Source organism: Zingiber officinale, chromosome 6A (genome assembly GCF_018446385.1).
Source record: "Zingiber officinale cultivar Zhangliang chromosome 6A, Zo_v1.1, whole genome shotgun sequence".
Taxonomy (NCBI): domain Eukaryota; kingdom Viridiplantae; phylum Streptophyta; class Magnoliopsida; order Zingiberales; family Zingiberaceae; genus Zingiber; species Zingiber officinale.
The window spans coordinates 126626451-126653768 of record NC_055997.1 but is presented as its reverse complement, the minus strand read 5'-3'; the positions used below and the strand labels follow the sequence as shown (position 1 = coordinate 126653768).

The 27318-nt window shown below is 34.4% G+C and overlaps 4 protein-coding genes and 1 long non-coding RNA gene across 5 annotated transcripts; 2 read left to right on the top strand and 3 right to left on the bottom strand.

Annotated features, from left to right (window-relative positions):
- Positions 1-337: 337 nt before the first annotated feature.
- Positions 338-1135, top strand: LOC121995300. Its single transcript, XM_042549076.1, has one exon. It carries the CDS (start codon positions 338-340, stop codon positions 1133-1135), a length of 798 nt encoding a protein of 265 aa, XP_042405010.1.
- Positions 1136-2490: 1355 nt separating this feature from the next.
- On the bottom strand, positions 2491-3478 carry LOC121997979. Its single transcript, XR_006116405.1, has 2 exons — positions 3158-3478; positions 2491-3072 (listed from the first exon to the last, which is right to left on the bottom strand). It is a non-coding gene; the product is annotated as an uncharacterized LOC121997979 (long non-coding RNA).
- A 143-nt stretch (positions 3479-3621) lies between these two features.
- On the top strand, positions 3622-9126 carry LOC121997975. The gene is made up of 4 exons (XM_042552678.1): positions 3622-4342; positions 4452-4680; positions 5322-5401; positions 8696-9126. The coding sequence occupies exons 1-4, from the start codon at positions 3704-3706 to the stop codon at positions 8894-8896; spliced, it is 1149 nt and encodes a 382-aa protein (XP_042408612.1). The 5' UTR covers positions 3622-3703; the 3' UTR covers positions 8897-9126.
- Positions 9127-9555: 429 nt separating this feature from the next.
- LOC121994396 lies at positions 9556-10180 on the bottom strand. Its single transcript, XM_042548446.1, has 2 exons — positions 9830-10180; positions 9556-9729 (listed from the first exon to the last, which is right to left on the bottom strand). The coding sequence occupies exons 1-2, from the start codon at positions 10110-10112 to the stop codon at positions 9593-9595; spliced, it is 420 nt and encodes a 139-aa protein (XP_042404380.1). The 5' UTR covers positions 10113-10180; the 3' UTR covers positions 9556-9592.
- Positions 10181-10697: 517 nt separating this feature from the next.
- Positions 10698-26518, bottom strand: LOC121997974 (leucine--tRNA ligase, chloroplastic/mitochondrial-like). Its single transcript, XM_042552677.1, has 20 exons — positions 26109-26518; positions 24667-24811; positions 24539-24595; positions 22998-23117; positions 22770-22874; positions 22412-22635; positions 22251-22317; positions 21060-21214; positions 19607-19868; positions 19327-19521; positions 18012-18091; positions 17062-17124; positions 16861-16942; positions 15974-16051; positions 15801-15902; positions 15531-15703; positions 15264-15441; positions 13536-13613; positions 12251-12382; positions 10698-11078 (listed from the first exon to the last, which is right to left on the bottom strand). Exons 1-20 carry the CDS (start codon positions 26420-26422, stop codon positions 10845-10847), a joined length of 2844 nt encoding a protein of 947 aa, XP_042408611.1. The 5' UTR covers positions 26423-26518; the 3' UTR covers positions 10698-10844.
- Positions 26519-27318: the final 800 nt, after the last annotated feature.

Here is a 27318-nt window from a genome sequence, read left to right as displayed (position 1 = left end):
TCATATCGTTCTTTCAATTTTTCAATACAACAATGGACAGCCAACCAAGGCAGCAAAAGCCATCCCGGTTCTGGTTCCCAATATGGAACCAGACACCAACTCCAACTCAACCAAGCTCTTCATCTTCCCTCGTCATAGAATCTCGATCAAGGTCAACAAGGACTTCAACATCTTCACCATCGCCATTACCATCTTCCTCACCAGTGACATCCAGGTACGCACTACAATCATATCAAGAAGCTTCAGTTCCAACAATTTCTTCTACCCCAACTCCATCTCAAGGCGCTCCACAACTTCAACCATCTCAAAGAAACACTGAAGAAGTGCACAAGAAACCATGGAATATACATCGTCAGTAGCAAATGATCATCCTTCTGATCAAGTACAAGAAGAGTCTGATACATTTACAGAGCTGCACGGTAAGGCAAACAACTCTGAAATCCCACCAGCCAAAGAAGCAGAAAATGATCTAGGACTAGATTCAAAACTGGCCTATGACGAGCATACAACTATAAAAGTTGAAATTGCAGATGACATCAGTTCTAAAAATGAAGCCCCAGAAAAAGTTGGTGAAGCAATTAAAAAGGACCAGAAGAAATTGGATCCGGAATTGAATGAATTCACAGAGAGACCAACTTTTTCATCCAATGAGGTGGCAAAGAAGGAAACAAAGGTAAATATATCAATGGAAGAACATGCTTCAGGGCTGGATCATATTGAAACAAAGATGGGAGAAGACTCGGGTAAGGATGGATATGAGGAGCAAGGAAGCAATCAGATCAAGAAGCTGAATGTTGAAGCTGAAAGCCAACATGCACAAAACATCGTCAACTTGGCAGGTGAAAATAATGGTGCATCCATGCTGATTGGGCATGAGACGTCAAAGAATGCAGGCTGCCTTGAGACAATACATGAAATTGATAAGCAGAGTAAAAGTATTCATGATGAGGATGAAACTCAAAGGGAGAGATCACAAGAGAACAATGAGGTTCTTTCAAGCACAAGCATCAACAGCAATGTGCAGAATATTAACAACTCCATAATCCATGACAGCTCCTGCAGGCAAGAAGATCCTGGAGTTTGCTTGATTTTCTCTGGCAAACCTACTGCTTTTAAACTGACGGAAAAAAACTGATTAGTCTGCTTTATAAGAAACAAACAAGAATATTATTATGATTATCAGATAGAAATGAATCCACTATGATTGTAATTAAGTGTACTTACTTGATTCATCCGTTATTCATTATGCTAATTTAAGTTCAATTGGTTTTTTTTTTTTTTTTTAATTCAGGAGGCTTTTTAAGTCATTCTATTAATATTATGGCCTTTTTAACAACAACTAGTTAACAACTAACAATAACCATACCAACTTATTGCAATAGAATCATTCTTTCTTGCAACCACCTAACATATGAATATGAGTATTAAGGATAACAATACCATGGGGCAGGCGTAGGGGGCCGTTGGGCGGCGGAACCCGCCTTTTGCAGCATGAGTATTAAGGATAAATTAAACATTTATTCACTGATTCATCCATCCATCTATTTATATTCATGCATTGGTCATTGTACATTACTCTAACTTGATTTAATATATAGACTATCTAAATCCAAGAGGTCCAATGAACAATAAGATAATATTGTAATAATTAAGGGAAAACTTTGGATATATTGAAAAAAAAAGTTCCAAACTTTTTAGCTGATTCACCCTTATTTTAATTAATTAAGTTCTTGAAGCGTCCATAGAAGATCACGATAGGCATCAATAGAAGCTTAAATTTATGATCAGGAGCAAATATTTCGTGGTATCATAGTAAAACCAAGTTTCCAATTGAACAACTATGATGGTCTTGCAGCCAAGTTTGAATAGAAGAGAGGAAAAAATACGCGATAATAAGAACTACATCGATGAAGAAAAGTTTGTAACCAATAATTCTATAGCAATTTGGCATGATATAAGATATTGCAAGAACGAGCAGAAAACAGTCTTTTTTTTTCCTGGATGGTCATAATGCAGAATCCAAACTGCAGAGGAATATTATGCAGCAATATCTATTTTAGTATTGATATCTCTGGAACCCCCACTCACTGTTATCTGCCAATGAGGAAGAAAAAAGAAGGATGTTCCTAAGCATATATATAATAAATTTTGAGAAGTTGGGGGTCCATGGTTAATCAAGTGAATCAAGTATTGTCAGGAGTTATAGATCAAAATCTACAAAAACTTGCCAATGTTTCTTTATATATCAAATGAGCCTGCATGTTGAGACTCTTAACATTGCTCAAAAGAATGTTAAAATTTTACAAGGGTCATTGAAGTTCCAACAAATACAAAACACGGCTATTACTAGCTGGATTAGTGGCCTCATCAACAATCAACATTTTTTTCCCTAAAAATAATTTCATTGAATAAAGAAAATACTTCTGATCGAATAAAGAAAATCCTTCATTCAGCTCTATGCAATATATAAGGTGCCTTCTGACTCTTGTCCACAAGAAATTTATTTTTTTTGAGAATCCAACTTATCCTATATAAAAATAAAGGAAAGTAATTCTTAGTTGAATGTGCAATCGAAGAGCTTGGTGAACTGGTCTCCTTTCTCGGGATATGTAAAAATGATTAAACCTAAAAATTATAATGATTCCCTATCAGGGTGAACTTCTTACTTCTTGAGTTGTATATTTCTGCAATAAAAACAGAAAAACACTAAGCCAACTTTTGCACTAAGAAGCAGACTGTGTCAAACCAAGCTTGATTTTTTTTTCAATAACTAAATAACAAATATACGTCCGTCGGAAACAAAAACGTAATAGCAAATAGAAACGCTAGAATTAGGATAAAGGCATACCCCAAGACACTGCACTCTTCACTACTCGCATTAACCTGATTAACCTGGCACTCAATGCCTGCACCGTAGAGCCAGCAACGTGAAGTAATGAACAACTGATCAACCCACAAAATTTTTAAAAAAAATTGCAAAACAAATGCTGCGGAAAAAAAAACATAAAATCAAATAGAACCCGTAAAGATCCATGATGTAGTTCCTACAAAGAGCACATTGCACCACGATATCTGGAAAAGGGAAACCATAAAATCGATCCAGGAGACTCGAGTATGCTAGATCAAGAAATTAATCCGAAGTGAGCGGAGCACATACCCGAGGCCCTGAGGGAGACAGCATTCCACTTTTTAATCTCGAACCTCTTCGGCTTCTTGGAGGAGGTGGAAGGGGCCAAGGAGGACGGCCGAGCAGACCCGCTGCTCGATCCCTCGCCGGCCGAAACCGTGTCCAAGTCAATGTCAAGAGAGAGAAGCCATGGAGAGACGGACGGCAGCGCAGAGAGGTGAAAGAGGGAGGAGGCCGAAGAACGACACCGCGCGTCGGCTTGATTTCAGCACCACTCGCCGGAGTTCAGCGAGAGAAGGAGAGGGGTTGTTGAGGTATAAATAGGCGAAGATTATTATTTTTATTGTCGAGAATATTCAACGCGGATTAATGTGAAAAAATCATTAGGATTAAAGGGTTTAAATCAAACCATTAGGATTAATAATATCCTAATTTCCTTGTATAATTATATTTTTTTACATGGTAAATTTTTAATATATTAATTAGCCCAAGACCGTCTCTTCGGCTCCCGAGCCAGCTGTTACACGGGAGAAAGCCTTTCTCCCGTACGTTGGGCGAACAAGAAAGACCTAGACGATGCCGCCCCGTTCCCTAAATTCTGAATCCCCCGCTGTTTTTGATTCTCACAGGAAGCTCCGTCCTCGATCCAGCCCTCCCACATCATTCGCCGGGTCCGACGGCGGCTGTGCCATCGACTGGGAGGAGACTGATTCTGAGTACGCCTTCTTCTTGCGGCACCTTCGCGTCGATGGCAACTCCTACGTCGCGGAGATTCCTGTCAGTGGTTGTGGGCCGCGGCCGCCGTTGCGCATCAAGTACGAGAAAGTCCGGGAATCAAGCTTTCCGGCGCTCCAGAAGCAGCACCAACGACGACGAAGGTATCCTGCGGACGAGGCCAAGAAAGGCTGTGAGAGGAGACGTTCTCCTGTTGAATCCTTCAGCAGGTGTGAAGTTCAAGATTCTTCCATCGACAATGATTATCAGATTTTTCTGAACAGCATTAAGGCATATGGTGGTAATATGGTTCTTGAGTGGAGAAACAATGTCACTATGTATGAACAAGAGCCAAAGGTAAATGAAGATGTCGAAGGACAACAAAAAGAAAAAGAACCAACTGAAGAAGATGAAGTTAAAGCTATTGAAACTGAAGAGTCGGAAGAACAAGATGCTATTTGTCTTATTCAGATGGAAGGAACATCATTTGACAATTCTTTAGTAAGTAGCCTGCACTGTTGTCATGTTTTTTTGGTCTGTTTGGTACATCAAAGATTGTACTTTCACTATTACAAAGGTTTTTTGAATTTTTATATGCTACTTTTCACAGGAATCAGAAGATCAAAGCTATTTTAGGGAAATATTACAGCATAAACCATCATTGTTCAGGACTGAACTTTTGAGTCTTCTTAGCAAACCGTTCGATCAAAAGGAATATGAAAATCTGCAATTGCTAATTAATGTTCGCAAGCCTGTTGTTAAATACAAGCATTTGCGGGACGAGTCTGTATCTTATTCAAGTAAGAAATTGGGTTCTTCATATCTTGATCATTACCCTGGTGAGTGCTGAAATTTGTTTATATGTTGATTTTTTTTATTTTTATGTTTATGTGTGCTTCTTGTCATGAACAAAAAGAAGATACTGAGACTCAATAACTTAAATCTTAAATATCTTGAGAGGATGAACACCCTAGATCTCAACAGGGAATTAAAAACCTAATATTTGCTACGCACATAGCTTCCTTCAACCATAATCATTCCTTACTACAAGGACATGTAAAGAATAATAGACATCTAATTATTGGAGTTTTGCTATAATCTTGTAGATAACTTATATTTAGATGTTGCCATTTTCACAATCCAGGTTTGGTACGCTTTCATAATCTCTATTACCATATATTGACAATTGATATTGATTGACTTAAACTAACTTGATCTTATTAAACAAGATATATAACAATTCTTATGTTTTGTTTCAAATTAGCTTGACACACTTTGATTAGAATATCTAGAGTCTTAAAATCAGATGATGTATTCATTTATACTCGTCTTGATCATTTGCTACTTTTCACAATTTTAATGTACAAGTTTGAATTATAGTTTACAATTAGTCTACTCCCTCCTTCAAATAGTTTAGGATTGCATTTCTCGATAACAATATCTGCAGACTTGGATTTTTTATACTTAATTCTTTATCTAGATCTTGCAAGGCGCATTGAATCTACAATGGATGACCGAAAAAAAGATTTGCTTCTCCGTGGGTTCTTCTTTTGGTTGAAGGTTATGCTTTCTTTTCATTAATTGAGTATATAATCTTATAATTTGTCATGCATGATTTATTCTGATATTTTTACTATGATACCTCATGCTCGTTACACCCCATTGGCTATATGTTTCTTAAACTCAAGATGCTATGACAATCATCAACTATTGCTATTTTTTAATTAGTTATGTTATATTTTTCACTTGTAATGTGTTATACGTTTGTTGTTGACATTATAGATAATTTAGCCTCAGCAGCATATTACAAGTTGCATTCTTGATTGACAACCATGAAAAGAGTAATTAAATCTTGCATGTCATTTGTGACAAATTGTAACTTTTAAATTGTTAATTAAATGGTAAGTTTCACTTGTAATGCCATTTGCATGTCTTAGCACCAATAGACAAAAGAATCAAGGTATCAACCCAAAAAATTTAAGACCTTTAGTTACTGATCAGGTTTTTAGTTGATTCACAATGACCTTAGGCAAGGTCTTCATAATAAATATCCACTTGTAGTCAACTATTAATTCATCGGGAGAAAGAGGAATAAACTCTGGTGTATCATTAGAATTCAATCTTATCAACTGCGGAAGGAAGAGGAATAAACTCCAGTGTCATTGGAATGCAAGGTAGTTATCCTATCAGCAATACCGTGTAATCCGGATAAGATAGAGCTTATGGAATAATCTTAGGAATGAAATGATAAATCAATGAAAAAATAAAAACTGAATATTTGGGCGACAGACACATATGCTAAATAACAAGGAAGAGGATGTGAAACACGTTTGAGATTACCTTTCTGGAGAGCAATAGGAAGATCCATATCAAAAGAGATAGATTTGGTACCACAACAATACTGGAAGAGTTGAAAGTCTTTAGGAGTATCTATAATATGCATTACGGGTTTTTACTGTGCTGGTTCTAAAGTTAGTGGTGACGCTGGCAATTGTTCTGTAGACTTGTAGACTTGGGAGCAAATAGTGGAGCAGGAATAGACATGAGATAAAACTGTTTGGTACGGAATAGTGGATGTTAGAGATGATTTAAAATTTTGGTGAGTTTACTAACCGATAAGAGATTTAAAAGGAATTCAGGCTTGTAAAACACAGAAACAAGATAAAGGAGAACCAACAAATCAATCCGATGCTTCCTAAGGATGAGAGGGAATCAATTGACAAACATCACATTGGTGGGAGATAAAGGTGAAGCCAGGTTAGAGAAAAAAGATATATAATCTAGATGTTTTCTCAAAGGTGCCTGAATTTAAGAAGTCCTATTTGATGCATGTTACTGTTTTGTATCTGTACATTTGAGATGCTTGCAATATTTTGTAACTTGTTGCTCTCAGATTTTTATTTAAATGACATTTTAATTGCAATAGACTTATATTTGAAAGTAAAAAAGATAAGTGGATTAGGACTATATTAAAAGTTATTTGATTTCATCTTGACATGCTTGGGAGCAAACATTTCATGCTAAGTGTCAATATGATCTACGATGGTGAAAAGGAAATATGTTATTTGGGTAATAGATGTACTGAGTGATAAAAATAACTATATAGATAGTAATGCTCTGTATGAAATTATATAGTCTCGATATCAAGCTAGGCTAACCCTGTCCGTACCATGTCAATTAAATTTTTTGATAGGCCTCTTAACTTTGATTCCCCACATTTGTCTTTTTTACTTTCATAAGTTAGAATATACTCATTTTATGGTCAATTAAAATTTCGTAGGACAACTTGAAAAAGTATAGACATGCGAACTTATAGCATACTTGTATAGCTAAGGGGGTCTCCCTATTGACATTAGGGAATGATTTGTTTATCATAAAAGACTAGTTTCTTATATAATTAATTATGGTATCATATTGTGTATCCACTCCTATAAAATTAAATATAAAAAATAGTATCAGATTACATCGCCATCATCATCAAACACTACTGGTCTTGATTATTTTAGGTTATATTTTATTCATCCATTGTACTTGCATTGTGCAACCTTCTATCTTCTTAAAGTAAGTATTAGTAGCTAATGAAACATCTTAAAATTAGCAAAATCTAAAATTGTACAACCTTCTTCAATTTCTATGTACATCTTTGTATTCTTCACATGTTTTTCCTTTTCCATACATGTGCTTTAAGAACTCAATTGTAAGTTTTTTTAGTCATGTATACCATGAATGTTCTTCTAAAATTCTCTTTTTATTTTATTGGATCATCTAATATGGGCCTAAGCACCTACAACATTAGATTCTTATTATCTGATTTATAACATTGGTACTAATACATATCTTTAGTCTTTTTTTTTACTTCAACGTCCTACCCTAATAATGGTTATTTTATATAATACCTTTTTTTTATTTTTTTTTATAAACTTTTTTCAGTATATAAAGTTTTGAAATCTGTGTTACTTATTGTTCTATATTTGTCCCCCCATCTCATTTTATGTTTTTAAAGTTTTTTTTTTTTTTTTGCTAATTATCACATCTACCAAATCTATTCAGGTGACAACCTTGTCTTGCGATAAATACTATTGAGATCTATGCATTAAGGTTTTGACATTTTAAGCATTGGGTTTTGAAGACCTAATTTTTATCTGGACTTGGGGCCAATAATAGCATTTTGAGGAAAGACTAACATTGTATATTGTATCTAGAAAGTGAATTATTTGATTCTTCAATAATGGATATAAATAACCACAAGAATGCGATGTCATTAGGTAAGATGCGCTGATGCAAAGCAACTGTATCTATTGCAACAAGTAATTTCGTAGGCAAAGTAATAATTCCTAAATGAGGCCATGAATAGTCTAAAAACTGCAACAAAGCTTTATATCATTGGCAATATGTATGGATGGATGTTTTTCTTTGTTAAAAAAAATGAGGATTCATTGTGCTTTTAACTAATTCATCACGTAGAGATGTAACTCAAATATGTAAGTGAGCCTTCTGGCTGAAATGAGTGTGGTTTGTTTATTCAATTGGATTATCATCAACTTTAATAAGAAATAACATCTCTGAATACATGGAGAGTCAGGTCAATTAATAGTTATAAATTATTTTACCTTTTTGCTCTTTACATTATAACTTGTTGAATTTTGTTTTCAGTGGAATTGTTAAGGGAAAAATTTGAAAGATTGATACTGGAGGATTGATGAACTTCTATGTATAATATGCAATACTTTAATTAATTTTGATCTTTCTCATTTATTTTCATCTTACTATTGTTTCACCTTTTGAATTTTACTTGCAAGCATGTGCGACAACTGGTGTTAGTGTTAAAATTAGTGTTTGAATATTTTTTTGCAGAACCTTAGTTATCAGGAAGCCTTCAGACCATGGATCCCACCTCTGTTGGACCATATAGTCATAGATCCATTCGAGGATGAAATGGTGCTCCCACTTCAAATTGATCTTTCGGGAAGAAAAGAAGTTCAAACTGGTGAAGAAAGGATGATCAACAATGCTAACACCACCAAGGAGGAAGAAGGAAAAATGATAGAAATTTAAGCTAAAATATATGGAAAATGGTGATACATATACATATCTATATTGTACATAAAACTAGATGCCGGCTTTCCTTGGTCTCATAACTTTTTGCCAAGTTTTTTGTATGCGTGCTGGCTAAACACTCACTTGTAAAGCAGGATCCTTAGCTGAATGAATATTAAAAGAACAACTCCTGTAAATTATATTTACTATTGTAGTTTAGAGGTATTTCTTATATAGTTCTTCAATTTCACATTTGACTTTCCATTCACTAATTTGAGTTTGTAAACAACTAAGGATAAAGCAAAACAAAATTTTCTTTGCTTTAATATCTTCACTTTGAAACTATTTTTTTTTTTTTGCTTGTTTTCTCAATTTAATTTTATTTCAGTCAAATTTAAAATGCTAGAAGTTTTATTTGGCAAGATGCACATTGTTTGGGTTACATATATGGGCATTGAGTTTTTTTCTTTCATCCTCTAATAGTGGTTGAGAATCATATTCGTGTGGCATAGTGTTGGGATTCATTTGAATATCTTGAGGGGTGAATTTGATAAAAATTTCATAGAAATTAATAAAATGACTTTTAGATTACAACACATTGACTTTCGACATTATTTTTAAAAAAAAATAAATATTCTAAAATTTTCTTTTTTATATATGAAATGCATACAATTCAATAAAACATTAAACTTTTTGTTGTTGTTGCCGATCCCACTAATCATGAGTACCAACGACTTTAACGAAATCAAACACAAGACCAACAGAAACACACCACCAACAAGTGGCTCCATCCGCGGATCCACCTCCAACAACCATCCCTGAATCCCGTCGTCGGCAGGATCCCATGGTTGCTGATACAGTACATTAAAAAAAAAATAAATAATTAAATTAATCAAATTTGTCTGATGTAGAGATAATTAAGAAAATTGCATAAATAAATATATAACTTACAGAAAAGTGGACTAATCCAACCAATCTCACTTGCACAATGAAAAGAGCCACTGGCGGGAAAGCGCTCTTCTGGATCTGTGTATGGCACTCCAGCAGAGGTTAGACATCTAGGCCGTGAGGGAGATGCCGGGTGCGCCTTCACAGCACCAGCTCTGTCATTCCGAATTGCAGGGAGGCTCTCTTCAACAGCAACATCGTCGGCGAGGCAACCAGAGCAGGCCTCCCAACCCTCGCCACCCTTATCCTTGTACCAAACATTAGCCACCTGAACCCTGACCATCATACACCAATGACAACCGAGCTCAACCGGCGGCCTTGTTTGGCTCCGACGATTAATTCAACACTGAAATCGCTCCCTGTTAAGCCGGCCGATCCCAAGTATTGGTAGTTGGGATAATTAGTACTGGTAGTTGGATCCCAAGTACTGATATTAAAATATATTTTAATATTTTAACATATTAAAATATATTGATATTTAACTTATTGGAATAGCTGTGGGTAAACATCAATACTGGTAGTTGTTTAATGAAGAGGTAAGAGATAATCATTGTTCCAAACGTACAAAATAAAAAATAAAAAACAAATCAATTCATTTTCCAACACATCTAAAACATTAGAACTACTTAGAATTTGTATTTCAAAGAATTAAGCTTAATTCAAAAATGGTTTATAACCAACTGAAAAAGATCAATATCATGGCGACATAGAGCAAAATATTGAAGGAAATATCCCTACAAAATTTCTTTTAGTATAGGTTTATTGTCTAATTATTGTTCAAATAAATAGGTATTCTTGTAATTTACGTCATTCCTTGAGATTTACTTGACAATTATCTTCTATTAACTCCACCAGCGGGATGAACAACACAAGGCAAAAAATAATTTAAAATTTTTTCATTAATTAAGAAGAGCCACAATATTGCTCACAATTGCACAATGAAGTAATGATATCCCTAGGAGTAGACAAAAAAAAAAGTATATTCTACTGTAGAACCATCTAATGCTTGTTGGGAGTATCATTGACTGACTTTCTGTTGGTCCAGGATCACATTTAAGATCCGTCCGGGAACATAAATTTTCCTTTTTATCGTCTTCCCTAATAGATATTTGGAAAGCTTCTTATCTTGTGTTGCTAATCTGAATGCATCATCTTCAGGGCACGATTCGTCGACAATGATTGTGCCTCTAGTTTTCCCATTGATCTGAACAGGCAGTACTATGCTCGAATCTTTCAAGAACTCATTTTGAGCCTGTACCAAATCAAAGATAAAATTAGAGATTTTTTATTTTTGGTCTTTCACGTCATATTGGATGAAGAAAAACATAACCTTTTTCCTTTCAAAGCCTATTTTAATTTCTTCACTAAAATCAACATAGAAAGGAGATGATATAAGAGTTTTCGATTTAGATTATGTGGCTTTAGGCTTGACTGACAAAATATTCCTATCCAAACGCTATATTAGCAAAGGGCTTTGACAATCAGGGAATAACATATTAGAAAACAAAATAATTTATCATGTGTTTCACAGGACTATGCTAATTCAGTAAAACTGTCACTTATATTTGTTGCCTTATCGCCCAAACCTAATGGCTTATTACTATTCTCCATGTCATCCTAACTTTATGAATGCCTGTACCTGTTCAACGTCCTTGTTGTTGCTGTGCAACATATGCTTATGCATATCAATTGCTGGATCAGTTAAAATGGTCCGAGTATTTCACAGTTGAAATAATGAAGGCTGCTCAAAACAGAATGGTGAGTAAAATTTAAGTAGGTCAGTTGTGACAAGCAAAACAGAAGTCATTTAAGAGCTTATCGTCTACTGTTACTCAACATAAACAAGGGTCAGCAAGTGGTGCAACAGAAAGGCTATTCCCCTGAACTTACTTTTAATTAATCCTCTACTCCTTGTGTTGTACAAGAGTTGGTTAAATATGAGTCTATCTACAAGGCAAATATGTGCGGTCACTAGTAAGGTCTACTTTTCTCATGCACCAATAGCTTCCAGTTCTTTTGCTTGATCATCAACCATGTGATATGCGGAACCAATAGTAATTCAAATCCACCAAAAGAGTTAAATAATATTAACTGAAAACAAGTGATCCTAAGCCTTATTATTGGCTGACAATGACATTGATTCTTTATAAATACACACGAGGTGTATCACATGATGAAATGCTAACACATTGCATATAATCATTGATTAGAATTGGTGGATTCAAATAATTCTTTTGCACTGAACAATACTGTCTTTTGTTTCAGCACTTTAGTTCAGTCTACTCAAGATGTCAACATCAAATGCATGATATCTCAACTTAAATGTCATTCAATATTACATTAAACTTCTACATGCAGTATGCAAATAACCATGACTGCTTAATTCTAAAATCTAAGTGCAGAACAAGAGCAGTAAATTGATACCTCAGGAAATTGCTCATACGCAAGAGACTCCTGGTGTCCTAATCGAAACCAAAGTTCCTCAGCCATGTGAGGTGCAAAAGGTGAAAGCAATAAAACAAATGGCTCCAAGATTGATTTTGGTTGGTCATCCCACTAGGAAATATATCCAATAAAACACAATTAGGTACATTACTATTGATTGAAAGCATAATTCAATATGTATATTAAGGAGAATTATGAAAACATCAAGCAGCTTTCAAGTAAATACAGGATATCAATAAGTAGATTTCAGCAAGTATTATTTAACAAATCCATGGAAACTCAAGTATTAAACAACAAGATCTAGCTGGAGAAGTGAACAAATAAAGAATTTCTTAGAGAGTTTTGGGAAGAAAATTATAATATAGGTGATGTAGCAAAAGGACGCTCTGATATCAAATTCACAAAATATCAAACTCTCAAATAACATAGAAAATTAGGGTGAAATTGATGAATTAAGGAGATAACTATCTCACATAGAGAAAAGAGAATATCACATAGAGATTAAGCAAAGGCGAATTTCAATTAACTGAAAAATGATTATTACAGAGATAGAAGAATTCCACCAACTGAGAAACATAATAATCTCAATACACTCTTACCAAATCAAGGAAACTTATAAAACTAAAAGATACAGATTTAAACCTAACCAAATTAAAATTAAAAGTCCTATACAATTGAAATGTATCAATCTTTCAACTCCTAAAATAAAACAATTACCAAAATCAAATTATAATTCAAAATTAAAATTCATCATGATTTCTTGTTTGCATCATAAGGTAGAGGTCCACTTTCAACCTATGCACTTATCACGTGGATCTAATTGCAAAAAATTTCAACAGTACGCCTGAAGAATTCAGTCATCTGGTTAAATGCGGCTTAGTTTCGACACAAAAATACTGGGTAAAACATAATAATAAATTTATAGTGAACCTTTAAAACTTATACCTCAAAATAACTTTAGCAGTAAAATTATCTACTATAAGATTATTTACTGGATCAATTCATCTCCCAACATTTACTACAATTAACAAGCCCATCCTCACCTATTAATTTAAACAAATCTAAGCTAACCAATTAAAAATATTAACAATTTGTTTGATTTGTCATTTGGCCGACCCCACCTAGTGAGATAAGGCTTAGTTGTTGTTGTTTGATTTGTCATTTGCTTAACATCAGTGCTGACATACATCAACAGAATATCTAAGTGCTTCAACAAACTTGCAATGCTAGTTACTGAATCAATACATCAAAAATTTTAATAAACCTTGTAAGCAGCATTTATGAATTCCATCATTGCAGAGATTCCTGTATTGAGCCTTGTTTCTTCTATTTCTTCGGTTACCTGAAACATTGAGTATGATGAATAAAAGATTAACTCAATATATTTAACCAAAAGCGCACCTAAAGTTTGACAATATAAGATAACAATAAAAGATCATGTATAATTGTATTAATGAGAGCAGTCATTAAGGTGTCTTTTTCAAAATCACCTTAATGTGTGAAAAACTTAATAGTGTTCCATAGGTCAAAATGACAATATGAGATAACAATTAGAATCACGTTGCGGCAAGGAATCCATTTATGTGCTTGCTTCTTGATTGTTACCTTAAGGTGTTTTTGGAAGGGCATAGCCTTTACATTGTCCAAATGGCAATACGAGACAACCATTAGATTCAAAATGCACAAAAATCTATTTCTACTCTTACTGTTTGATACTGACCACTGGAAAGTCATCAAGATGTTTCCCATTGGATTCACAATGCTTCTAAAAATTTATTTATACCTTCTTGACTTTGACTAATGGAAAGTCATCAAAAGTTTGAGAGGCATTTGGAAACGCAAAAAGGTTAGGGAATGTCAACAATGAAATATGCTCTTGTAATTTACAAAATATGATGTGCCTGTTGGGAAATTTGAAAGTTCTAAGTGTGCTCTTTGGTAGTCACCATGCATTTAACCACTATACATGCTAATATAAATGTAGAATCGTGCATGCTTTAAAATTCAGATTGGAATACAAGCATCAAAAGGTAAGTGGCTACATAGCCCAAACTCCAAAGAGTGGCTGCCAAAAAATACAGAAACATACACATACGGACAGAAACATGGCATGCACCTTGAATAATTACATGACCACTGTCCTTTATCCTGTCTGGAAGTCGAATGGAATTAGAGCTTAGAAATAACATGAGAAAACACTACCAAGACCAAGGATTATTCATATTAGCAGAAGTTTTCTTCTATATTGTACTTCACATGAGTCCTTGTTCTCTTGTTTTTTCCTTTTATTTTATCATAACTATCATGTCAAGTATCTTTTCAGCCTCAGTAGTCTTTTTAAATAATATATAACAGATCCCAGCATCATTTGTCAGGTAAAGATTTAGGATCTTAAACCAAAACCAAAGTGTCAATTTTCCCAACACCAATTGAATGTATGAAGATATTTCTCACAAGGTAATTTTTGAGCCAGATTAACATTTGGACAATTTGTCTCCTGTTTCACAAGCCAAAGATTGGTAAATTCATTTTGTTTGCATAGCTAATATGGACTTGAGATAGTGCATGCTTATATGTATTTATAATAGCATGCTTGTAGCCACACCAATTTCCACTGCTATCCTTAAATTTACATAATAAATCGGAACACCAATTTTCCAATCAATAATCTATGGAGTAGAAGAATTCCTATATATCATATGAGCCTCTGAGATTCTGTATCTGACTCTTGTCTCTCATCTAAGCAATGAACTAAAATAGGCTAGTTTGGTGAGGTCTTCTATGTGACTTGAAGAAATTGCTAACAGCCACTCAGAGCATTGATTACAAACCAAATAATAGAAATTGGTAAGGAGCAAGGAAATGCATAACCTCTTCAGTCATATTGGCCTATGCAATGTTAAATAACCATGAAAAGGTACAACAAAGTATAAATTTGACAATATAACTGCAGGAACCATTAGAAAACATGCTGATCTATAAAGAAATTTACCTTTGCAATACATCTATGAAGAGCTCTCAGTTGATCCAAGCTAGGTTCATCATCAGTGGCAACTGACCCATCGCTATACGATCCATCGGATAAATTGGGGCCTACGATCAACCTCCAAATCCTAGCTAGAAACCTATGCACTCCTTCAATTCCTCCAGTACTCCATGTCTTTGAATCTCTTTAAGGGTCAAAATATCAGCATATCAACATTTTTAAATATTTGGCTGCACTGAGTATTTGATCAAATAATAATATAGAAGAAGTTACCTTAATGGACCCATGAACATTTCATATAAGCGAAGAGAATCAGCACCATACTCAGAAACAACATCATCTGGATTGATAACATTTCCTCTACTTTTACTCATTTTGTAGGCTCGAGCAATTAAACGAATACTAGGATCATCCTTTATAACATAAAAATCACCAACTTTAGACACCTACGACATAGATATATGTTAGATTTAAAACATCATTTAACTAAGATGAATTAAAACTCACAGAATCTGCTTTAGATAAGAAGTTGATGCAATATACCTTCTCCGCAGGTACTTTTTCTTGATAATAATTGTCTCTGATGACAGTTGAATCAGCAGAAACTAAATTCCCTTGTGGATCTCTCAAAGCTGTATACTCTACCTATAGTGGGACTTATGAGATATTGTACCATTAAATTTTTGTAATGCTATTTCTAGCAAACTTTTACTCACTTCACCAAGTATTAGCCCTTGATTTATAAGGCACTTGAATGGTTCCTTGGAAGAAACAACACCTATATCATACAGGAGCTGCACATAATTGTTCAAAAGACTGTTAGCATACAATTTTTTAGGCTAAATGAAATTTACCCATGACATGGAAGAGTAACCCCACAAAACAAGAAAAATTGCTCAAGAAACTGAAGGAACTTAATCTAAGAAGATAACCAGAAAAAGGAAAGACAAAATGCTGAACAAAAGAAATGCATTAGTAAAATCAATCTTAGATAAATGTAGCAAAGGACAAGTTAGGAATAACAGATGTTGGAGATATAGGTTCAAGTATACTGACCTTATGCTAGAAAATAGATTATTCCCAATTGCAACTGGCAACCACTAGTTTGGTGCCAGAATCTATGAAGAAAAGCCTCATTGTTGGCCTCAAAACCCATTTTTATTTCCAAATAAAAAAAGATTCATCAAAAGAATAAGACCAAGAATTTTGGTAAAGCACTGACATTTATAGGAGTTTGGAAAAAATTGTTTTGGGTAAAACCCAAAATTTGGCTACTGTGTGCCACTGTGCATCTATTATGCCAGAACAAGGGATGGCTTGTGGGTTACACATTTGCAAATCAACTTATTTTTTGAGTTATCATGCATGTTAAAAGTTAAACTTATAGATTTCAGACATGGTAAAAGCAGGATCAAACCCATGTCATTCTGCACATGCAACACCTGAGCTACTATGAGGCGAGTTATGATTTAGAATGACAGTGGACAATCATACATGCCATCAATTATCACTTCATTTCCTTGAGATAATATGTAGATTCAAACCACAGCAATTTTTTTATCATGCAAACAAGGAATTCTCATCAACACATCATGAAAACAACCTTGTGCCAAAACCTAGCATAAAGCAAATGCAGGACAGAATGCTCAGCTCCACCAACATAGATGTCAACAGGACCCCAGTACCTAAGATTAAAACAATACAGGAGATTATTAGCAATGTCAAGCTTAAAAACAATACAGGAGATTATTAGCAATGTCAAGCATAACAGACATTGCTAATATGTGACAGAAGGAATGACAACCTTTCTTTGTCTTTGTCAACCAATGCTTTGGAATTTTTTGGGTCCATAAATCTTAAATAATACCTGAAGAAAGCTCTTTATCAGACAGCTCTAAAGGTTTACACCAAACAGATATTGTGATGACATAAACAATGCAGAAAGAGAAACTATTGAAGTATGACAATATGATGACAAGCAATAATCAGATTGGCAAAAGGCGGCTGCGCTCCCCCCAACGCCCCCGCCAACCCATCCTAGGGTCAACACGGAGGAGGTAAATCACGGGTGGCAACTAGCCCTTGGAATAGTGACTGGTGCATGAGGGAGACATTTACTTGGCTATGCCGAGATTTAAATCCCGGACCTCAAGTTGGCAACACCTCATGCGCTAGCCACTAGACCGTCCCGAGGGGACAACAAGCAACAATCAGAGTATTAATAATGGAAGAGATAGGAAGATGTGAATGATTTCTACATGAGGAAATGCCAAACCCTGTAAGATTTTCATAGATTGCATATAATGGAAATTGTATGTGACAACATAAATATTAATTATATACTAACTGGACCAAATGACAGACACGACTATGATTCTCCCAATTACTGCTTTCTTCTGCTAGCATTAGAAATTCAATAAGCATGCATCTCCAACTCTAAATGACAAACATATAGATGGACAAGATCATACAATTATTGTTGTATATTACTGTAGGATAAATAATGTATCTTTTATTGCTGAAACTACATGCTGGCAGTAGGAGAAAATTGGGACTTTCCCATGAGATGCCACTTATTGAGTGTATTTACTTTATATTTTCATAATATTGCAATAGTGTTTCTTAGACTTTAAGATAAATACAGAAGATCAATATAAAAAAGAGAAATAGGAATGGCTTTAAAGGACAAATGGAAACACAATCGAGAGAAAAAAATGAAAGAGTTATGTGTAAGACAAACAAAGACTTCTTTACCAGCATGAGCCAGCCCATTGAGGCATTGTATTTGTTTCCCGTCTTGCAGGCCTTCCAGAAATTGGATCTGCAGTATTCACCTAATTACCAAGAGATCATCGCTAAGAAACTATATAATAATATGCAGGAGAGTTTTTATTTGACAGTATCACTGAATTGACCAATATAAGATAACTAAGTTGAACAGGTAATTGTAATAACAGGAATGGAAACATTATACAAAACTCATACTTCCAGCCTTTAACATTCAGGACTCTTCATCTACAGAATACCAATGTTGGATGCAGACAAACCGAGTGAACACCTCATATATCTCTATTGGTCATATGTAGAAGTTTTTAGAAATACGATGTCAGAGATGTGGATCCCCACCTATGTTAGATACCCATACCCTAACATAGTAACAGGGGATTTTCCAATATTACTCTAACCAATTAAATAAATGCTAGCATACAATACAATTCAGTTGAAAAGTAATTGCTGAGACAGAAATATCATAATTTTGTAGAGTATGGTAAGGAAGCATAAATTTTGCAATATTTTATGACATGAGTTTGCTAGAGAAGAATGGAGATACATTAGCTTATGGTGGTCCTTATATGAATTCACGAGATGAGAAAAGATGAGCATTGAAGCTTGTTAAAATTGATTAGCTAACCACTTAACCCAAAAGGGAGAGTTGTTAAAAGGAAAATAATTTTTCATTTATATACTGGACTACTAGACTTTACAATATGGACTAATGGGCATGAAGCATCTCAGGTTCAGCATGTCCTCTCATGTCCATCATGGCTTGAAGCTACAAGTCTTTATCTATAAAGCCAGGTAGGATTGGAATCTGAAGCTCCTGCTTACTAGCCATTTACTCCAGAAGCTCGAGTTGTTAGAAAGAGACCAAAATTTTATATTATATGTTGGACCACAGCACTTGTCCATGGGACTATGAGCATCAAGCATCTCTGCTGCAACAAAGCTTGAAACTAGACAAATTATTACTCTTAAAATATGAATATTAAGAATGAAAAGAAAATGATAAACTTGCTTTAAGTCAACACATGATGGTTGACAGCTGACAAGTGTAACAAGATTTAAAGATTTAAACAATCTGCAACTGGATATTCCATCAGACTGATATGGTAGTGCCATGTTGATAATTAAAATAGTAATCCACATTTAAAGACTCTTGTGGATAATCAACTAATAAAGGAATAAAACCATCAAACAACAATGACAAGACAAAAGCAATCAGGAATGTACGATACAAATTCCAACTTAGCAAGGTAGATATTTATTTTGCCATCTTTCCATAACATACCCACGAAGTTGCTTTTGCTAATGGGGGTTCCCCTGTTCCTGTGGGATTGAAGTCATCCAACTCTGGGAGTACTACAGGCAGCTCTTTTTCTGGTAAAGGAACTACTTCACCACTATCATCCAGATAAATCACAGGAAATGGTTCGCCCCAATAGCGTTGTCGAGCAAAAAGCCAATCCCTCAGCTTGTAATTTACCTGATTAACCAATATTCTCAATGGAAGATAAAAAGATATATATATAGCCCAGATCTAAATTCTGGTAAAAATGAAAAAGTGAGACCTTTTTTTTGCCATAACCAGTAATCTCAAGCCAATTTATTACTTTTGCAGCAGCATCTTTGCATGATAAACCATTGATATCCAAGCCAGAGGATGAATTTGAGGAGTTGACCATGATTCCATCATCTACATATGGTTCTCTATTATGATGATTTTTATCAGTACCAATCACAACCCTAACAATGGGAATATCATACTTTAATGCAAACTCATGATCACGAGAATCATGTGCAGGCACAGCCATTATTGCCCCAGTACCATAGCTGCATATCAAGTACAAGAACCAACGTTACAACTTGAATAATCGCAGCAGTTACATAAAGCATAATGCCAATGACTGGTCATATAGGAGATAGATGTAACACTACCAATCATAATAGTTTCCACACAAATAATGGTGTAATTAACTCAATAAATAAAAGATTTGTTCCAGAAACAGTTCTAGCAGACAACAAAAAATTGAAGGTTCTGATTGGTGGTAACTTTGACAAGTATATGTATGCAGAAAATGAATAGAAGAAAACAAACTATATGATCAGGCACACATGGAGCAAGCAGAATGAGTCAAAATGACTATTCAAAATAATTATAGTGCTTGAGTTTATCAAGATTAGGCATAATATTGATTTTATGCTTGGTTGGAAGGACAAAACTGAATTAGGGTTTGGTCGCGATGCAAATGTGTATGAATGGGCTTTCAGTTAGGTAACTCTAGCAATTAAAGATTAGGAAACTGTGGTTTGCCTAAAGTTGCTTGGGATTTGGTAGTAGTGTAGGCTTTGAGAAAGAACTTCAAATTGACTTATTTAAGGATCCTTTCAAAGTTGTTTTTTAATTGTGTTGCTCAAATAGCTTAGCTAACTTAAGAAGAATAGTTGAATTGTTGCTTGGCATATTGTAAGGTTAGTTAAGGTTTCAGTTAAAGCATCCAAATTTTATGTTTTGAATTTAGCACACTCGGTATATACAGCATAAATGATTAGTTTTAGCCAATTACAGACTTTGTGTTCTATATGATAGACAATCACACAATGTACCCAAGATAGGTATCTAGGTGTTTCAGTAACCGATACAAGTATGAATCTAGGTATCTGACATCCAATTTCTAAAATATTTAAGCATGGCAAGTGGAAGTGGTGTCACACATAAGATAGGAGAGGCAGATGAAAAGTTAAAGTAGTGGAGATTTCTGTAACTCTTATTAGGGCTGAGGAAAACTTTTTAAATTGCACTTAGTTTCAATCACATGCATCCCTTATCATAGCCAAGATCCTATGCTCAGAATGTCAAAGTCCTGGATGGTATTGCTAACCACGTTTCATTAGTACATGAAGACATAAAGATGTCCTTAGGCCCATTAGCATAAAAATGTAGTCTAAATATGGAAATAAGTGTTAGGAATTAAATTTCCAAGGAAAAAGTATTTAATATACAAAGAGTATATCCAGATAAACCTTCCTAAAACATAATCTGCCACCCATATTGGAATGGCTTCTCCATTAGCTGGATTCATAGCATACGAACCACTAAAAACTCCAGTTTTTTCTTTTTGAAGATCAGTTCTCTCAAGATCACTTTTTCTCAAAGCAACCTCCCTGTATTGCTCCACCTGCAGTTGTAATTAGACAACATTACTTTATTGACACTGATCAATGCAAACAAGGAATTTAATTTATAAAATTTTTAGATTGTGTAAATGTTTAATTTGGTAAATCCTCTTCTTTAGAAGGTCACATTATATGAGGCAGTTTTAATTTGCAACTGTGTTGTTAGGAGAGTAGGATAATTTTAGTAAAAGTTTAACTTAATTTGGCTTCTTTCCTAGTTTGAAATTTAGTTGTTTCCTTTCTGATTGAGTAATTTTACATATAAGGTTCTTTCTTTCTTACAATACATTTAGTTTATTTTCAATTTTGTTTGGATAAGAATATTTAAAAAGGTACTCAATCCGCTCGTATTAATAGGCATTATAATAGAAGTTTTTCATTCTCTATGAGATAACTTAGTTCATTTATTTCTAGGGAAATTGCCCTAAGAAGGCCTTATTACCTCACTGAGGACCTTTTTTCCAAAAAAGCCCTGCTGAGGCCACAGCACCCCCAATCAAAAAGGAAAACAAATCTAAATAAATAGTTGAGTACCCCAAAAAACTCAATTTTGTTTTGATCAAAACATGGAGTGCCAAAATAGAGAAATGATGTGCAAATTTCCAATAGGGGCAACAAATGGTCACATCAAAGAATACTAAATTTACCTCTAACATCACATATCAAATATGGAAAAGTGATACAGAACCAAGAACCCAGCGCCAAAAACAAGAGAAAATGTTTTTTAAAAAACTGCATATTATGGCTATTTAGGACCCATGATTTGATTTACAAAGACTATCTAGCAGAAGTTTTTGGGGTTGTTTAGACTGATGGGATTTTGGATTTTGGTCAAGAAGGGCCTCAGTGAAAAAAAGAATGGTCTGGTCAGAGCTTTAACTAAACTAGGAGCCTTTTAGGGAAATTATCCTTACTTGTATGTGTGAGATTATTTGCGTCAAAGGGTATCAATCCTCAATGTGAGTTTCGATTTTGCTTCCAATCTACATCACTAATGGCATTAACAAAAATGAAAAACAAGAAAACAAATTGAAATACTATGTCATGCTGGGCTTCAGATGCTAGTGATGACAAGAACAGGTACTCAGGTGCCACAACCAGAAATCTGTAAACATGGAAAAACAATTTCAAGGTAAGAAAAATGAGATTGAGGATGATTAAAACATAAACTGTAAAGTAGAAACAAAAACTTTTCGTACGTCACACCAAATATGGTGTCTGGTCTGGTTGTATATACAGATATCTCTAGACCCAGGTCACATCCTTCAGAATCAACTACATGAAACTCAAGCTCAGCACCTTCAGATCGGCCTATCCAATTTCTTTGCATTTCCTTGATGCTTTCAGGCCAATCAAGGTCATCTAAATCTTCCAAAAGGCGATCAGCATAGGCAGTAATCTTGAGAATCCATTGGCGCATTGGCTGATCAGAGTCAAAAGATAACAGAAATAGAAACAAGACATCAGTTTTATAATTTAAAGACTGAGAAACCAAGATTCCAATGAATGCTTAAATATCAGACAACTTCCGGTGGAAAGAAATAAGGTCACTAATACCCTTCTTACAACAGGATGCCCCCCTCGTTCACTAACACCATTGATCACTTCTTCATTCGCCAAGACAGTGCCAAGTGCAGGACACCAATTAACAGGTATTTCAGCCTATATTTAAAATAAAACCTATATAAAATTACTATAGTTTGATAGGATTTATGTGGGAAATAAAATCAATGAAAACGAAATCTTCAATTTCTAATGTGTTAACTCAGAGAGAAAATAATTCACCTGATATGCAAGTCCTTTCTTAAACAGTTGAAGAAAAATCCACTGTGTCCATTTATAGTATTCAGGTTCAGTGGTTGACAGTTCACGATCCCAATCATACGAGAAACCTAATGACTTGAGCTATCCATCAACAAGAGAAACTGCTTAACAAATAATAAGTGGCTCGAACAAACAAACAAAAGAACAACTTGAAGTGCATTGTCAGAATCAAGCAAGAGTGTGTTCACGAACCAATCAACAAGAAATCAGAAGTCCCAATTCCCAAGTACTCTTATCAGTTTACACAAAGTATATGAAGACAAATTGCTTGTGCTGTTAACAGAAGTGACCACGTATTTACGCTTTTATAAGCATGGAAGCAGTTCTTTATTGCCAATTATTCCATGTTCCTCAATAAAATGAAAAAGGCTAGGAATATTCACTCGATCCAATATAGCATATAAATGATAGCTCATGCACAAGACACGACTACTTGATTCATAACTAACATGGCTGCATGGATTCTCAAGGCTTTTGATGAATTCATGCAAGAAGAGAAGAAAAAGCATGCCAACAAACAAAGAGGCAGGTTTCCAAAGAGGGTGCACCTTGATTTTTGGATTCTCCAATTACATATCCCATAATTTATTTTGTGCAAATCACTCACCTTCCTTCTTCTCATACCCCAAATACTCATGGTTCAGCTAAACTAAAATTTCTCTTTCCCAGATACCAAACTTGCTCGCTTTGGAGGAAAAATATATATTAGTGAATCTTTAGACTGAGAGGTTCCCAAATTCATTTTTTTTAATTAAAATGAGACATTAAGGAGTTTTTGCTAAAAATTAAAGTAAAGGCTTCATGTGAATCTCAAGTTGAGTATTCAAGTGTCTTTGACTTAAAATGGGAATCAAGGCATTATGAACAAAAGCTCATTGGTGGATCAAAATGTATAATTTTAGCTAGAAAGTATACTAGAAAATTTTTGGAGTCTCATGTAAAGTGTTTAGATATTTTTGAGTAAAGAAACAAGGTCATTTCTGAGGTGGAAACGACTCATCACATATTAATGGACCACAATGTCATTTGGCAAAAAGAAAAAAAAAACAAATAGATGTCGGGAGTCTCATATGGAGTTTTACTTATTCAAACTCATATTTGAATAAGTAAAAGAATTATGTGATTATGGTACCTATAATTTGTATGAAGAACAAGTAGAGTCACCTTCAATAGATATGCTACCTCAATTAAATGGAAAATTTCAACCAAGAGATCAAGATATAGGCAAGGGTTGGACAAAACATATCTGTGTTTGATATATGAACCTTCACAACAGAAAAGTCCTTTGTTAAACAAATTGTCACATTTTGTAACAGGAATATGATAAATTATGGTATTTAAAATTTATTGAATAAAGATGTATTGTATTTCCTGGTGAGATTTCATGACAAAATACTTGAGAGGTTCTGTTCTAGTAAAGTGTAAATAGAAATAAGAAAGTGCATTCGAAATTTGTAAGTCATAGTAGACATACAACGACTGCACTAGAAACCTACTAGTACCTGGGAACGAAATCTTTTGATATTTTGCTTGGTTGTAATCCTTGGATGGGTTCCAGTCTACAAAAAGTAAAACAGACTAACTAGACTAAGTACATGAGGTAATTTTGTCACAAAAATTGCCAGCAAACCTCGATGGCATATTGCTCAGCAGGAAGACCAAATGCATCCCATCCCATTGGATGTAAAACGTTGAAGCCTTTCATACGCTTATATCTCGAGAGTATGTCAGTGGCAGTATATCCAAGGGGATGGCCAACATGTAATCCAGCTCCACTAAATATAAATGGCATTACTTCGATTAGTAAAAGATACATGCACAAAGATATCTATTGTTAATATGCTCTCTAGAGACAACCATTATATGATAGCATTTTTATTATAACTGAGGAAATTTGTGAAGTTTGACAAGGTTGCAAACCCAGTGCAAAAGTGTTCAATAAGGTTAGGTTGAGAAAAGGCTAATTTTTGCACCTATTGAAAGGTTAAAGAGTTAAATATTGGCTGATGTCTTATGCTTTTTATGTATGTTTATTGGTTATTTGCATGAGCTCAACCAAGTACATGCAATAAGTATTTTGGTGAATCTTACTTAGGATCATGACATAGAGGAAGATTTTTATTCAATTTTCTCCATAATTGCATCCCACTTCCAGCCATCTCTGATTGGAATTTTCTAAGGAAAACCAAACAATTGAAGTCCATTATTCATGGCTGTCAGTCTGGGTAGTTAGTAAAGAAATGCTAATAGCCAAACCCACTGAAGTTTCTTTAGCAAGCCAAATCCGAAAGGCAACATTAATTTTTCATTTTAATGAAACCATATAATCTTGATATTGCCTGTGTTTGTTGAGTACTAACTTAAAAAAAAAATGCCTCCACAACCAATATGGCAAATAGATCTACTATATTAATTAATATTCAAAAATAATAATTGAAGAAAAAAACATAATTTGATACAAATTAAAACTTTTAGGGTTTAGGAAATTCTGAAGCAGATCCTAATCTTTCAATGGGTAACAATGCACATCATGGAATATTAACTAACAAATTGGGTATTCTAGTATGCAACTATTTCTTAATGATTACTAAAATCCATTTACATCTATCAAGTTATTGTTAAATGATGATGAAGAAAGCTGTTTATCGCACTAAGCTGAATACATACCACTTAAAAAGTAAGTGGAACCAAATTAAAATCATAAAGTCAATCAATGAACACTGCCCAAATTCTGTTCGTTCTCGTGAGCTCATAAAATGATAAAACCAGGATATAGAGTGTCGAATGAAAATTTTGAATTGTTATCAACAATTGATCGCACTATAATTTAGATTTAGCACTATTCATGAAGTCATAAAATGATAAGAGCGTGCTAAAGAGGCAAGCTCCCTGCAGTTATTTTTCACCACCATGACATTGTAAGGGAATTAGTTTAACTAAGAACAGAAGAATGCCTGCAATTTTTTTTTTAAACGGTTTTAAGGCAACGAGGGAAAGAAAATGATTTAACTGAGACGTTTGGGACCAAACGGTCACTTTGGAGCATTTATTTGAGTGAATCGAAAGTAATACCTAGGGTAGGGGAACATGTCGAGGATGTAACATTTGGGCGTTGAAGTGTCAACCACCTCGGGTGTTCGAAACGTGTTATTCTCCTCCCAGAAACGCTGCCACCGAGGTTCTATCTCATCGAAAGGGTACGCCTTCTTATGCGGCATCTGAAGTTGCTTCTGCTCGCCAAGGAAGCCGCCGTTCTCGGCGGCCGTGCACCAGACACGAGCAGGCCATCGGTTTCGTAAGACAACGAAGGGGAGGCGAGGAGTGTAGGCGGTCGAGGGGAGAACTCGGAATCTTAAAGCTGCTCGCGGCTGCGTTTGCGCTTGCATTCTCGATCGGAGAGATAGAGAACGAGGAGCTCGAGGAAAACTCGAGTGTTGGAATGGATATCGCGATAAGAGGAATGTAGAGGCAGCGGCTCCCTCGATTTTGTTTTTCTTAATTACGATAAATAATTAGTTCCATTTCTCAGAAAATATTTAATAGAATTATGTATTAAAAAATAAATGATATATAACATATAAAAGGTTGATACCTACATATTTTAGGCCGCACATTTTATACCATCTTTAAAAAAATCATTTTATTTTTTTTATTTAATACTATAACTCAAAGTTTAAATAAAAATAAATAAATAAATAAATAAAAACATAGGATAGAAATAAAACCCACAGATCATATACCCAAATTGTTATTGCGGCGATGACATATCACCGTATATATATATATATATATATATATATATATATATATATATATATATATATATATATATATATATATATATATATATATATATATATATATATATATATATATATATATATATATAAAGCATCAGCTAAAGAATTGTTAATTCCTTTTATATGTTCCCAGTGAATACGTAAACCTTTATTAATAATAGTATCTGTGAATTTTAGCCATCTCTTAGTACTTAATCCTTTTCTTAATCCTTTAGTTTGTTGACTATACTTGACTATAGCTTCGCAGTCGGTTCGGATGGTGATTTCTTGCTTATTACAAATGAATAATCGGAAGGTTTCTAGACAATAAATAACTGCTAATATTTTAAAATCTAACGAGGTAAGATGTCCCTTTTCTTGAAATTTTCCAGAGGCATATCTGCATAAGGTTTCTGTAGTTTTAGGGTCATACTTGGATGTTTTTCTAAATAAAATTCCTCCCCATCCTGTTTCACATCCATCTGTTTCAATGACTAAGTAGT